The sequence below is a fragment of the Coturnix japonica genome, chromosome 5 (assembly GCF_001577835.2).
Source record: "Coturnix japonica isolate 7356 chromosome 5, Coturnix japonica 2.1, whole genome shotgun sequence".
Taxonomy (NCBI): domain Eukaryota; kingdom Metazoa; phylum Chordata; class Aves; order Galliformes; family Phasianidae; genus Coturnix; species Coturnix japonica.
The window spans coordinates 23,441,218-23,455,426 of NC_029520.1; the positions used below are offsets into that span (position 1 = coordinate 23,441,218).

General features: G+C 42.0%; 1 protein-coding gene across 2 annotated transcripts; it reads right to left on the reverse strand.

The window, feature by feature from the left end:
- Positions 1 to 1,777: 1,777 nt before the first annotated feature.
- On the reverse strand, positions 1,778 to 14,134 carry DNAL1 (dynein axonemal light chain 1). 2 transcript variants are annotated; one of them, XM_015864638.2, is made up of 8 exons: positions 14,027 to 14,134; positions 12,198 to 12,236; positions 9,813 to 9,922; positions 9,300 to 9,355; positions 7,290 to 7,345; positions 6,292 to 6,418; positions 5,746 to 5,883; positions 1,778 to 5,279 (listed from the first exon to the last, which is right to left on the reverse strand). In XM_015864638.2, exons 1-8 carry the CDS (start codon positions 14,027 to 14,029, stop codon positions 5,218 to 5,220), a joined length of 591 nt encoding a protein of 196 aa, XP_015720124.1. In that variant the 5' UTR covers positions 14,030 to 14,134; the 3' UTR covers positions 1,778 to 5,217. The 2 variants fall into 2 exon arrangements, with proteins under 2 accessions (XP_015720124.1, XP_015720123.1); XM_015864637.2 differs by having other exon boundaries at positions 5,746 to 5,886.
- Positions 14,135 to 14,209: the final 75 nt, after the last annotated feature.

The window sequence follows — 14,209 nt, forward strand, 5'->3', positions numbered from 1 at the left end:
GTCTCGGAGGTGAGGTTTTTTGTTGCTATGAGGCAGTGGCTGCCGGCTCAGGTTGGTGGTTTGTTCATATACAGGAGGCAGCTCTGAATCCTGCTATGAGTCGTGTTAAGCAATTCTGCTCTCTGATCCTATTTCCCTCTGTTTTCCACAGCAATTGCTGGGGCTGTTTCTCAGTACTCTCCCTGAAGATATCAGCCTGTGATGTATTGTGGGTCTTACATACAAGAAAGAATCTAGAAAGTATCTGGTAGATACAGCTCTGTTTGCTTTACCAGCACTGGAGTGTGTGCAGCCCAAGGCAAGCAGTAAATGAAGACAGCTGAATTCTGCTTCTGATGCTACGGAAACAGCTGCAGAGCTGAGGCGGCATGAAGTCGGTTGGTGCTTGAAGGGTGTGCATCAAATCTAAAGTTCTGAGCAGCTCTAGGTGGGATAGAGGGCAGTACGTCCAGGTGAAACACATCTGGAACTGCTGGGAAAAGACACAGTGCTTCTTGCTGTTCAGGAACTGAATTGGCTGCATGTAGAAACAGCGGTGGGTTATAACACAAAGCCAGTTGTAATTGATATTTTATCATATTTCTCATTTGTAATGTTTAAATAGACATGTTAGTGAATACTGTCTTAAAGGCACGTGTCTGTTACCTGGGTCTATTTCTGTTTTTTTATATACATTTGGTAACATAGCACTTACAGAGTGTGTAGAAACGTGCATCGATAGCTCACTGATCTCCTGTGAGCTCTCAGTTAGGAGCTAAGAAGGGCCCACCTCAGGGTAATTTCTTCTTGGCTGTTTGTTTATGCTGACAAACTTGTATTTCCAGGATGTTGGCAAGGATGACAGAAGGATATAGTCGAGCAGTGCAGGAGCCCCTGCTTCAATTGACAGTTCATATGGATGTTGATCAGCAATAGCATGTGAGAAAGTAAGTGGTATTTACTTAGATGGCAAAGAAAATAATGCACTTGCCTCACTATCACGACCTATGGGCAAAAGTGTTCCAGGCTGACTGCACTAAAGCTGTGCAAACAAAATCTGGATGATGGAAAATTAACAATAAGCTTAGGACAGTTTGGTTTTCATCTTTTTTCAGTGGGTGGATCCAAGGTTATTTCAGCTACTGGGAGACCTTATGAAGCACTTCTGTGATTTCTGAGCTCAGACTCATTTTGAGGGAGCAACATTATGAGGAATCTTGCAGTGACTCCCTGAATGTTTGTTTTTCAATGGCCCTACAGCTGTTGGTTCAGGATGATGCTCTTATTTCTCCTGAGGGTGACTACTGCAGGGTAGGAAGCTTTCTCATTTACATCTGAGTTTTGAAACTACATTTAGCTGACGCTGCTTACTAAAGGCTGAAGTTCCTATTACAGAAGTTCATTAAGCAGCAGCCTTCTCCTGAGCTGGCTGAATGGAGCTGATTGTGTAATGCTATTCCCAGAGCTTAAATTCAAAGCAAACTAGGGAGTTTGTACGGAAATAAGACTTACCCTTATTTAATACATTTGTGGTCTTTTTACCCCAAATAAAAATAGCAGACTTTTCTCTTAGGACCTAACAACAAATCTGACAAACGATGTCTGTATGAAAAGACTGAAAAAATCTTTATGTATCAGATGACAACAATCACAATTAGATCAACATTTGTAAAGCCTATGTTATTTTCTATTCTAAAATATAGGGGCAATAAGGGACAGCGTTTCCGTGCTATAAATACATTGCTCCCTGAGCACCTAGGAAAAGTTAATGAGAACAAAAATTGATTTCCGAACACTATTCCATTACACGATAGCCAAAGACTTTTTTTTTAATATAAAATAGCATTGTTATTTTTAAACAAGTTTCACAGAGGTTCACTTACAAACATCGGCCTAAATAATTTAAACACAGCAACTTTAACAGTTTGGTCATGCTACAAAATTACGGTATACAAAAGGTAATCAAAAGTAGATGTTAAAAGTGCTCTCTTGCTTGAAGATGTTCCTAGATGGGTCTATTTCTGTTGTAATCTGAATCAGCTGCTGGTTCTCAGGTCTCCTCTCACGTTTTTCCAGCCATTTGAAATGTAACCACTGCATACATCAGCTCTTTGAAGAGAGGTCGGTGTGCTAACAAGCAAGTAAAATACCTATTTTCTATCTCTAATTTAATTGTAGGATATTTCTCTATGTAATTAAGTGGATGCTAATCCTCCGTCATTTCTGTGGGAAAAGCAGAATTCCACATGGCTTGCAAGTTTTACATGGGTGCTCTTCTCATCCATGAATAATAATGTGCTTAGGACGTTATTAGATGTGGTGAGATGTGGAAGCGTAAAAAATAATACAGAAAGAATTCTTTCAGCATCTCGCTCTGCTGCTCAGCCACTACTGTGGGCACAGTCTGATCTCTGATAGTGTATCAGTGACTCAGAGCAGCTCTATCAGCATGCAAATCAGCTGCTTTAATTCTGTCTGTCTCCTCCACCACATCTAGTGCATAATTTTAAAGTGCAAATTTTAGAAATTTATTAAAACTTCATTTATTTGGGGCTAGCAAAGTTCATGGGATTTTGATTTGTTTGGGGCAGTAACCCACAATTCATCATATATAACAATGTTGAGCTAAAAATTAGAAAGGGGTTAACTTACATGCAAAGGTTCTGCAGTATGGAGGGTGAATAGCAAAGGAAAAACTTCTAAGTGTACTTCACTGCTGCTACAATTATGCTGAGACTGGATGCCCTGTTCCCTTCAGTAATGATTGTTTTTATTCTCATATTTATAACACAGCTGCAAAAAAGAGAATTTATGCTTGTTAATTGCTGTGAAAGGAGCTGATGCCAATAGGCATGTGCTATACACAGCTCTACCAGTGAGCAACAGCATTAGTTACTGCTGGACTGATTAATGGTAATTAATCCACAGAGCCTCAACTTGTCACTTACAAGAGCCAGGAACTGCTCTTTCGTGCTCCTCAAGCCTTGACAATGGAACTATCTCCACCTACAACGCTAAGATGCTGTTCTGTTCTCAGACTGTCCCCAAATAGAGTCTCTGCTGTATCTAATGCTGCCTTTGTAAATGTATGGACTTAGACCATATTTAGATCTTACAAAATTAACCAGTAGGATTATGTAACACTGGACAACATTCTCATCTCCATCTCATTTCTTTTGAGGAGCTAATTAAACTATATGTACCGTAACTGTACACACTGGTACAGGGATTTGAACGCACTGCCTCTTGGCCAGATTCCATGCCAAGAGCACTGCATGTTCTATCCTGAAAACAGCTCCACACACAGATGAAATTGGCTTTTCTATTTGCTGATAATATTTGGAAGTTCTCGTGGCAAGCACACTTTAATTACTGTAGGCATGGGCCCAAGCCTACTCCCTGTTGCCCTAATACAAAAGCTGGGGTTAGTAAAAACCATGTGTGCCATAAAGCTGGGTACTCTTTTAAATCACATCTGCTTTTCCAAAGCTGACTGGCTGCAAGTGAACTGAATTGGTTTTAAGAGGCCAACATGAAATGGTTGAACATAGTCTGTAAAATACACCCAGCTTTTGCCATTGTTCTTCTGACCTGATTTTAAGAAATGGATCTAAGTCAAACTCTAGACTTATTTGTTACTGCCAGTTTAAGTTGGAATGCTTAGGAATTACTCTAAAAATCAAAGAATAACAAGAAAGAATATATTGACACCAGGCTCTGATTGCCTTGTAATCTTCACACCTGTCACTTAGATACTGACGAGCAATAGAGTTAACTTATACGAAAATTATACCTGGAGTTTGAGATCAATTCCACTGTAGCCTGGGCCATTTCCACCCTTTTTATCCCTGACCATGGTGCTCCAGGATATCAACCCCTGCCACTCTTTCACAAACAAATTAAAAGCGGTGTTCTGCCTTCATCCCTTATGTGTCTGTTCTAAAACCTGCTGGTACACTTTTCTAGTTTAAACGAAGATAATGCATCAAATTAGAAGAAAAGCTTAAAAACAATAAAAATAAGCTGCCAGAAAATCTACTTAGATGACTTCTAAAGGAAGTAGAGAGGGAGGAACATCATTTGCATCCAGTGGTGCAACTATGCCTGTTTTTAGCATTACATAATGCTTTTTGCTAAAAATAGCTACCTGCCATCTAAGGAGGTTTACTGAAAATGGTTAACGTGCAACAGAGCATGTTTAGTACCTCTTCCATGCTTATTTTCCAATGCCCGTTTCCCACCTTGTCCCACCTTCCTCAGTAATCACATACACATTTCACTCACTGCTTACGTCTGTGCTTTAGAAAAACATTAGTATCCCAAACCCAGAACTTTACATCTCAAGCCCAGGTCTCTTGTTCACTGCTTGTTTCTGAGTGAGTATCAGCCTACTTAGTTACAGGAAAATTCCAGAGCTGAGAAGGATTACGTCCATCGGTGAGCCAAAATAAGATTAGGAGCAGGAACCAGCTGTAGGCTGATAGTCTACAAATTCCAATCAAAGTAATTCGTAAAAAAAAGAAAAAAAAAAAAAAAAAAAAAAGCAGATATTTTAGTCTCACTGAAACCATGCAAAAAACTCCCATTGCCTCTTTAAAATAAATAACATCATATAAGTTATACGTGGCCTTCTAAGCAATGAAGTTAAGAGGCCCAATTCAAAACTCACAGTCCATAACAAGAGATCACAAGCCCGTTACCTTTCTTGTGCGTATGTCCACAACTTCTGGGCCTATTTGGCATAAAATACTTAAGGGCATAAAAAGGCAAATTCACATACTTAAAATATTAAGGGATTCCCATAACATAATTAAACACAACAAAGTCCATAACATAGTTCTAAAATGTAACGTTCCTTTAGCCATGGTGGTTCAACTGAATGTTAGCCAGCTGCATCTAACAAGCTAAAATTGCTCCGTTGTAACACAAGAGCAAACAATAAGCACCACTAATCAGGAATAAGGAATAGCTGGGTATTAGTTCAGGTAAAGATCTCTCACAAACCAAACAGCAGATGAACTCAACTCCACTGGTCTCTGCAGAAGGTGGCAGAAGCTTGAGAAAACCGGTGTGCCTGAAGTTTGGTAAATAACTCTTTGGGTAAGAGACTGTGGAGATAAGCTGGTCTTTTAAAAATTGCCCAAAGCTTTTCTTCAAAACAAACATTTATATAAAAGTTCTGTGTGCTGAGCAATCTGGAGATACTTCCATTAGTAAACACCCAACACAAAAGTCTCATCAGTTTTCTCCTCCTTCTCCTCCTTCTTCTTCTTCTTGTTGTTGTTTAACTACAAGGGTACCTGCAAGGGAAAAAAAAAAAAGAAAATCTACTCATTTTTGAAGAGATTATGCAGAGAAAGGTACAGATAATGCTCATCTGCTTGAAAACTGATCTGGACTATCAAAACTAGGAAAGAGTCAGGCTGTCAGAAAGAGAAAATAATTCTATTTCCTGCCACTGGCTCCACCCAGGACCACCCTATAATCAGAACATGTCTGAGAGCATTGTCCAGATGCTTTGCATTTCTTTGATCTCTGGCAGGCTCAGTGTTGTGGCCACTTCTCTGGGGAATAAAGTGATGTGCTAAAACTATTTGGTTGGGTAACCTGTGGGCTGCACACCACATGGACAACTTTTCAGAAGATCCTGCAGCTGGTGCAGGATTGCACAGATGAGCTTTTGAGGTTACAATTTATTTCCCATATTATTTTCTTCTTTCTGCTAAGCTTGTCACTTAGATCAACTGCCTCACAGCCCGAACTCACCATCCAGCTTTTTCAGTGTGGGCACCCGTTTGGCTGCTTCTTCAATCCAATTCTGCTCAGCGGCAATTTTCTCTTGCAGTGGATTGCCTACAAACACCAGGTCCTCCAATAAAGGCAGCTCTGCCAGTCTCGCAAACTCTGCTGCAACCATAAACATGAAAACACCAACTAGATTGTTGAGCAAGGAAAGTACATTCGCACCAAACCTTTCCTTTCAAACTCTGCACATGTAAGTAGCTTGGGATACGAACAGATGGCGATCATTTGTGCTTGAGCTGGTAGCACGTTAAAGAACAGGTACACATCTTCAAAGAAGTCCAAGCAAGGTGATTCAAAAAGGTGATTCAATTGAATCACTGGGCTTAGAATTTAAATTCAATCTCCTATTTTTAATGTCTTGCATGAAATATTTCAGGATTCCGTGTACTTCTGCAGGCTTATCAGTAAAACTTAAGCCCCAGGACACAGAGAACTATTTTTTGACTTGCTAACTCATGCATTCACCATAATCCTTAGGAAGCTGCAGGATAGACAGGAATGGCTTACCCCAGTCTTTCACCAAATTGTTGGACATATAAAGAACCTTCAGCTTCTTCATTACACGGATACCCCTCAGTTTCTCAATGAAGTTGTAGGAGATCCACAGCTCTTCTAACGTATCTCCAACTGCTTCCTGGAAAACAACAGAGCTACTCAGGTAAGTGAAAATAAGTCCTTATTCTTCAGACTCTCTTCTTCACCCCTGCAGGTCACCTTATGCAAGAAAATACTAAGATATATTGGTCTTCGTTTCCTTTTAGGCAGGTTTCTAATTAAGCATTACAAATACTCCCGGGAATCAGAGCAAAGGATATGAAATATATTTAGGAGGTCAAAAACCACAGAATTAGAATACGAGAGGGAACAGCAGTGGGGACGGCATAGGGAAACAGAAGACAAAAGTGGCTGTTGGTGCACAAAGTGGCTGCTATTCAACAATTCTTTCACGGGGGTTTTTATGCAGTATGAGGGAATGGTCTGTCTCAGGAACATGTTTGGATCCGGAGGATGGAAGTTGCTTTTGTAACTCCCTCAAAAAGGAGTGTTTCTATAAACCAGTCATTATAAATTGATTTCATTTTACGCTTCAGAGAAAATGGCATCTCTGAGAGTGGCAATAGTTTTAAGCAGGAATATTCTGCAGGAGAAACATGTGATATCTGTCAAGGAAGAAAATAATCTAAATTCATTTTTAATGAAGTTGATTGAAAAAATATTCTGCTTTAGCACAGATAAAATAAAACTGATCCCATTTCTTCCCCCATAATTTTTCCTTTGCCTGGTACATTCACTTCTGCCACCATTTCCCCCCCAAAAGCAAACAAACAAAAACTACCTGAGAATTCGGAAGCAATAAGAAAGAGAGTAAACATACCACTGTGACAGAATAAAATGGAAGTCTGGGAAATAAGGTAAAATTCAGCCAAAACCTATAGGGAAATTATCCCACATCTTGGATAGCGCTCCATTTTATTAGTAGGGTGTTAAGATTAAGATGCACGTACCAATCCATTCAAGTTCTTAATGTTATTTCTTCCCAAAGACAGAATCCTCAGCTTTTCTGAAATAGGTAACAGAAAGTTGCCGTAAGTGATTTCTTACGTGTAAGAAGATGCTGTAATTCAGGTAAAACTCCCAAAATACCTATGTTCCAAAAACTCTGCCTTAAGAAAGGATGATGCAGTAGAAATAAAAACTGATAATGATTGGGAACTGATGCAGAGGGCAGCCCAGAAATGTGCTCACAAGTACAAAGCTGTTCATTTGTAGGTTACCTCACTGAGATTCAGGCCACATAAACACTGAAAACAGCCTAGAATTTCATCTTGCACCTGAGCTTGCAAGCTTTGATTTCACACAGTTCTTACCCCTTGCTTCTCCAGGTTAAACAAATAAACTGTTCTAATCTAATTTTAAGGCTGTAGCCCTGACTTCTAAAATAGAGATAGCACAGAAGGCTGCCATACAGAAGTCTGATGAGAAATATTTCAGCTTACTGTAGCAGCCATACAAATATGCTTTTTGAAGTGAGCTACTCTTGCTGGAATTTAGTGTAATATTAGAGTAACTCAGAGCTATGACAAAATAGCAGTCTTTCCAGAAAACTCCTTTTCAGTATCCACATGAGTTTTGTTGCAGGTATAAACAAGCAAATAACTAATAACTACAGTAACTTATAGTGAGGCTAATAAAATCTAGTAGCAACAAACTGCACAGATAGCAACGTAGTGGCTGGAGACTGCTATGGGTAAAGATTCGAGGCTGATCTAAAACAGGTAGTTGTGTGTCCTATCTATAGGAACACGGGGACAAAACCACAACCGGTAGATGTTCTAAAACAGAAAGACTAGTTAGGATTAAACATTTCAGGCACAAATGGAATTCTTTTTCTCTTTAAATGCAGCAGCTTAACACCTGACCATGGCTCAGAATATGAAAACTCATCCTCAGTTAAGTCTAAAGTCAGCTACAGCTAATGTTCTCCAGACTATCCCTACAGTTCCCCATCCACAGCACGGAGAATAGCCGGCTGCCCTCATTCTCTTTGTACTGCATGTTCAGGAATTACAAGTCTGCACTAGCTTTAGAAATTCCCAAGGGATGAGAGGATAGTTACAAACACAAAAGTGAAAGGCTGCAGGAAACATCACACCTTCAAGCCATTTCTAATTGCCGTTACCGTTCTTTAGTTCTCCTGTTCGGAGATATTATATATTTTGGAAGCAATAAGAGTTCCTCAAGAAATATTTACGCACAATTAAACAGAAATCTAATACCTGTTGCTATCATTTACATTCTCCTCACATGCACGAATGCTGAGGTGTGGTCCTACACAGAATTATCTACTCAGCATGATTACAGTATCACATATGCAACACTAATATTTTCTAACTGAAAATAGTGCTGGACGTTTAAGACGATTTCTCAGTATCCTCTTTGCAATGAACAATGGCAAATACTTGATTGTTTCTCATTGCTGTGAGCATTGATTTCTCTCATGGAAGACAATAGAAACTGTAAGTTCCTCTCATTCTGTACCTTAAAGAGACATACCGTGAAGTTCTATTTTGTCTCACCTCCAGATTCCATCCAGGCCCACAACACTCTGACCTCAGTAACAGACTACGCCCCAATTATTAAGTTGCTGAACTGCAGACTCTCCATTATCAATGTGGAAATCAGTTGTTAAATCATTCTAGAATCAATTACTGTTGAGTATCATAACTCAAACCCACTGGAGATTACAAAGCTACTTCTGGATGGATTTTTTTTGTACTAATCTTGCACAGAAAAACAACTGCCAAGACTGCACAGAGACACGTGCTTTAGTTCACCTTTACTGCTAAACATGCATTCTCCAGGAAGACTGATAATTTTAAAGTCAATTACAATCTTCTAAGAGTAAGAAGTTAAAAAGGATTAGAAAAGGTATAAAGCTAGACATGCATTATGAACTGTAGTATATTTCCTATCCACACAACGAGAAAACATACAATCACTGGTTTGTCACTTACTTAGGTTGCTCAAGTTGGCAATTCTTTCAATGCAGTTTGTAGACAACGAAAGCTTCCTTTAAAAGCAAGAACAGTCAACTCTCAGAACAAAAGGGATCACTATATCAGAAGAGTTCTACATCTAAACGCCATTGCACTACAAATACTTGTCTATTCTCTCAAAACATCGTGATTTCTGTGACTTTGTTTAGCTTCCAGGAAAGTACCACGTGTTACTGACACCACGTACGGGATGGCCTTTTAAGCACGGCCTTAACAAATGCACAGAAACTTACTTCTGAAACGGTTCTAATTTCTTTTGGGAAGTCCAGCTCTCTCTTTTTTTTCTCGGTCCCATTGCCTACAAAGACAACACTTCATTTTCCTCGGCTAAACAGCAGCTGAACTGACTTGGTACCCAGAGCTAATTAGATAACCTGCATGCCACTCCACGCTGCCACTTGGGCACATTAACCAAATTAGTACAAATAGAAGAGAATGCTTGGTTTCCAATTTGTCTTTAGCGTAACTTACTCGCAGTTAACAAGAGTGGAGAGAGATTCATCCATCTTCTCTACAGGAGGAATCTGGCCATACAGTTTCACTTCTTTTGCCTCTGAAGCCTTCTGGCCACTTTTTTCTTCCTAAGGAAAAGAGAAGGTAAAGAATACGCTCGCTGCACAAAATCACTAAGAACTGCTGTACTGTAACATTCCCATACAAGTAATTAATGTAGAGGTAATTCCAATATACTACTGAAAGAAAATACTGGAAAGAGAAAGTATTTTGAATACCGTGTTTCAAGAGCCTTTTTTTTCTTTTTCTTTTTTGATTTGGGATACACTTAAGTTAACTCAGGTGTCTTCTCCAAAAAAGAAATGGAGGATAACTGGAGGTCTGAAACTCTGAATCGAAGTGAAGATTGACATGTGGGAGCCTCAGTTAGGGCCAGATTATGTAGCAGAAGCACATTCTGGAAATCTCAAACAGAAATCTCCTTTCCTCTTCAGCCAGAAAACTCAGAACTCACCCAACGCGCAGCACAGACTCAGAAGGCAAAGGAGTACATTGTGGGGGGGAATCTCAACAGCACTTTCCTCAAATCTTGCCTCAGCTTTAACCATTTTGTATAGCTCCCATGTATTCCTCCTCCTGAAATGGGAGCTGTGACTGCTAGTCCCCTGAGGTGGAGCTAGTGCCCAGCCTCAAGTCTGGATCTCAGCTCTACCTCCTCCAGAACGCATGTGAAAAGAGAAACTGATTACATTCTTCATTAAAAAATGGAAATAAAACTCAACCACTGGAGGACAGGGAGGAGAGAGCTCTGAGCATGGCCTGGTAATATTCCACCTCTGAAACAAAGGCCAGTTAGAAATCAGAGAAGTTGTAAAGAAAGTGATAAATCCTTATTGTTCACAGAATTCACTAAACAACAAAAAAAATCACTTTTAGTTAGTCATTAGGAAGGAGTGGACACTTCATTTCACACTTCAGAGAGTACGTTAGAAAACAGATCTTCTATTTACAACCTAAGTTGATGATTTCCTAGATGAAATACTTTATAAAGTTCAGAGATTTGGAAGACTTGTCATAACAGCAGCATTTGGGTGTGTTTATTAAAGAAATACACCCTATTTTAAAATTTGGGTTTAAAATTCTGAGGCGATGGTAATTATCCACCCAACACTTGGAGCGAGTATCTTTTTCAGCAGTAACGCCAGTTGTGACAGCTGCTTCCCTGACAGCACAAAGGGAACGTTCTGTCGATTCACTCAGCGTTCAGTGCAAGGACTGGAGGTCTGTTAACAAAGGAGCAATCTGTTCTGTGTTTCCAAAACAAGGACTCTTGTTTTCTCCTCCATTTTTATGCAGCTATTGAAAAGTGAGAGAGCTGAGGTCGGTTTTATGTCTTTACTTGAGAAGAAAATGAATTGCGTCCCAGAAACATGTAAGGATGGCCCAGCACAAGATCGGACATCATTTTGTCTTGCATGCCCAAAATACTTCAGGCAACTTAATAGAGCACTATTATGTTGCCATGCACATTCACTTATATTCCAGTTTCTGTCCAAATTCAGTATGATAGTATTTTTAGTCATAATCAGCCATTTAGGAAACAAGTGTGACCCACGTTTTGCTAGAACATGGTGAACTGCTCAAACTGAGTCACCACACAGACTTGAAATTTCAATTTCCTTTCCTAACAAGAAGGATAACCCTGTATCTACCTGCATTTTGACTTTGCTTAGAATCTGATTGATAGCCACCTTAAGCCAACAGATGAAATTACATTATCTCTTCAAACAGGACAGAGAGGGAGCTCCTAACGTGGCCTGTGGTGGGGAGTGAGCAGCTGAAAGAAGATTCCTGCAGCCTGTGACCCACCTCTGGAACAAAGCTCAGATGGAACACCACCATACGCATAGAGAAACCACAGGTACAACAGCACTTTGTTTAAGATCAGGCTGCCTGATTGCCAAGTTAAACGTTGCTTTGATTTAATTTACTTCATTCTGACTGTAGAGCACAGGTAAACCCTTATGCCAAAGGGAAGGAATACATCTGGAATGCAACACAACAGCAGATCCAATGTTACAAGTCCTGTGGACACAGATTAGCAGCAGTGCAGGGAAAATTTACCTCCTCTCAAACAACGGGAACAGAACAGCACACTCAGCACTTTGTAATTAACAGAAATGGCAACTCGCTGACATGGATCTGTGACTTCTGAGAGACGTGTGACAAAGGAGCAAATGTAAAATAAATCTTTAACAGAAAACATGAAGTTCAGGGTTTGGAGGGCAGAAGGAGTGAGAGAGGAAAAGGAAAAACACTTCTTAAAAAACCCCTATATTAAATATAGTAAAAATGCACAGCACGGAGTACTGCAAAGCAGCTAGGTACTCTTTTCTTACTTACCCATCTGGCTAGAGCTTCTTTGATAGTTGTTGCTTTCGCCTAAAACAAACAAACAAATTAAAATGAATGCTCACTGCAAACTTTCAGCTGGCTTCTTCACTTCTCCCCTTTTTCTTTTCCTGTCCTGCTTTTCTCCTCTCCTCCAGCACTTTCCTGCAGGATCTTCCTCTGGCTGTCACTAAGAAGCCAGGACTCCTGGAGTGGCTCTTCATTTTATTTTCTGGGGAACTCGGAAGCATTTTCATAAGGAGTAAGCTGGATTTATGAGAGCACATCATTCTCCTGACTTTTTTCTCTTGTCTTCTCTTGGAGCACAATCTGGGCACCGTCAGCTCTGACAGTGAAATTCAGCTGAACTCAAGGCTATTAGAAATTACTGCACTGAAAAATGTGGCCTGACACTTATGAAAACACACTATTACTGTGCACTAGTAATTTCCTGCCTGTCTGTGAGTAAACAGAATGATAAAGCCTGTTAGAATTCACCAGGGAAATGAAGGTACCTCCTACCAAAGAATCAAGAGCAATCTGAAATGCGTGTATTTCTTTTTTTCTAACAATGTTGTCATCAAATCACGTAACATGAACACATACATTATCAGTTAAGAACAATCTGAGGTGCTACAGGCACAGAATGTCCAGCAACTGCTTAGACCTGCCCAGAACAAGGACTTTGAGCTTCATCTTGTCTGTCCCACACAGCAGCCAGCTCCAGGCCCAGCTGCAGACAGGGGGGAAACTTCTGCCACAGTCCCCTTGGTGCCCAGCTGCAGGCCAACCCCAGCGATCACCTCTTGCTCAGAACACAACCCCAGCTCCAGCTCCGGCAGCCTCCTTGAGACTCCAGTGAGCAGCCATAGCAGCGTGACAGCCAAACCAACAGGCTTCCAGTTGTTTCTTTTGTCAGATGGGAAGTTTCCAGCACTTTTCCACAATTCTGCTAGCCGACTACTTGGGGGCATGAGCTCAATCCCTCACAGAGCCTCCTCCTGTCCCAAATCCAAGCTTAAAACCAGACTAGATTTGAAGCTGAGAACCAGGTGTGCATGGAAACAATCAGCACAGGGCTTATCAAGAGAACTCGTGCCAATAGCTTTGTTTTGTTCTTTGAAGTGCACTTGACATTTCCCTGGATACGCAGCCTCCTGCGGCAGGAAGCACTATGGCTTATGGGGAAGCCTCCTTGAGAAGGCTGCTTTGGGGTCCCCAGGCAGATACTAACCAACCTCCTGCAGGGATGGAGTTGAAAGAAAGTCACAGACACGCTTCAAAAGCCCCCAAAGGCAGAAGCGGCCAACCTGAGACATGGCCATCAGGGCTCCAGGAACAAGGAATACAACATCTTAGCAGACAGAAAATGTACTTAAGCTCTAATCATCGAGCTATTTTTAATCCCAAAATAGGGTTTTGGGGCACGGGGCGTCATGACACCGAGCATCCACAAACTTCGCTCCCGCCAAGACACCGCTGAGGCGCCGCCTTCGTTGGCATCCATGTACCGGTACACAAGGAGCGGCTCGGAGCCTCCCGGCAGCAGACAGCAGGCCGGGCCGCGCGGTACCGCAGACAGCCGAGTGCCGGGAGCGCCTCACACGGCGGCACCGCGGCAGCCGCGGGCGGATCCATCTGCTGCCGCCGGCACGAGCCGCCCGGCGCCCCGCTCAAACGGGCACGGTGAGGCCGCGCCCCAGGCAAGCGGCACTCGGGGACGGCGCTGCAGGACCCCCCCGCCGCCCTGCCTCGCTCGCTGTCGGCCCGGAGCAGCCCCCCCGAGCCGCGGGCCGCCCTCCCCGAGCGTCCGCCCCCCGCCCTGCGCTGCCGGGACCCACCATCGCCGTCGCTACCGTTGACGCTCCGGTTGCTATGGCACGGCCGCCTCCCGCGCATGCGCGGCCCGCAGACACGTCGGTGCCGCTCCCGGCTGAGCCGCCCCTGCGCCCCGCGGGGCTGGGAACGCGCAGCACGGACCGGAAGTGGCGTAGGGGGCGCTGCGGCACGCAGTGGGACGGCGC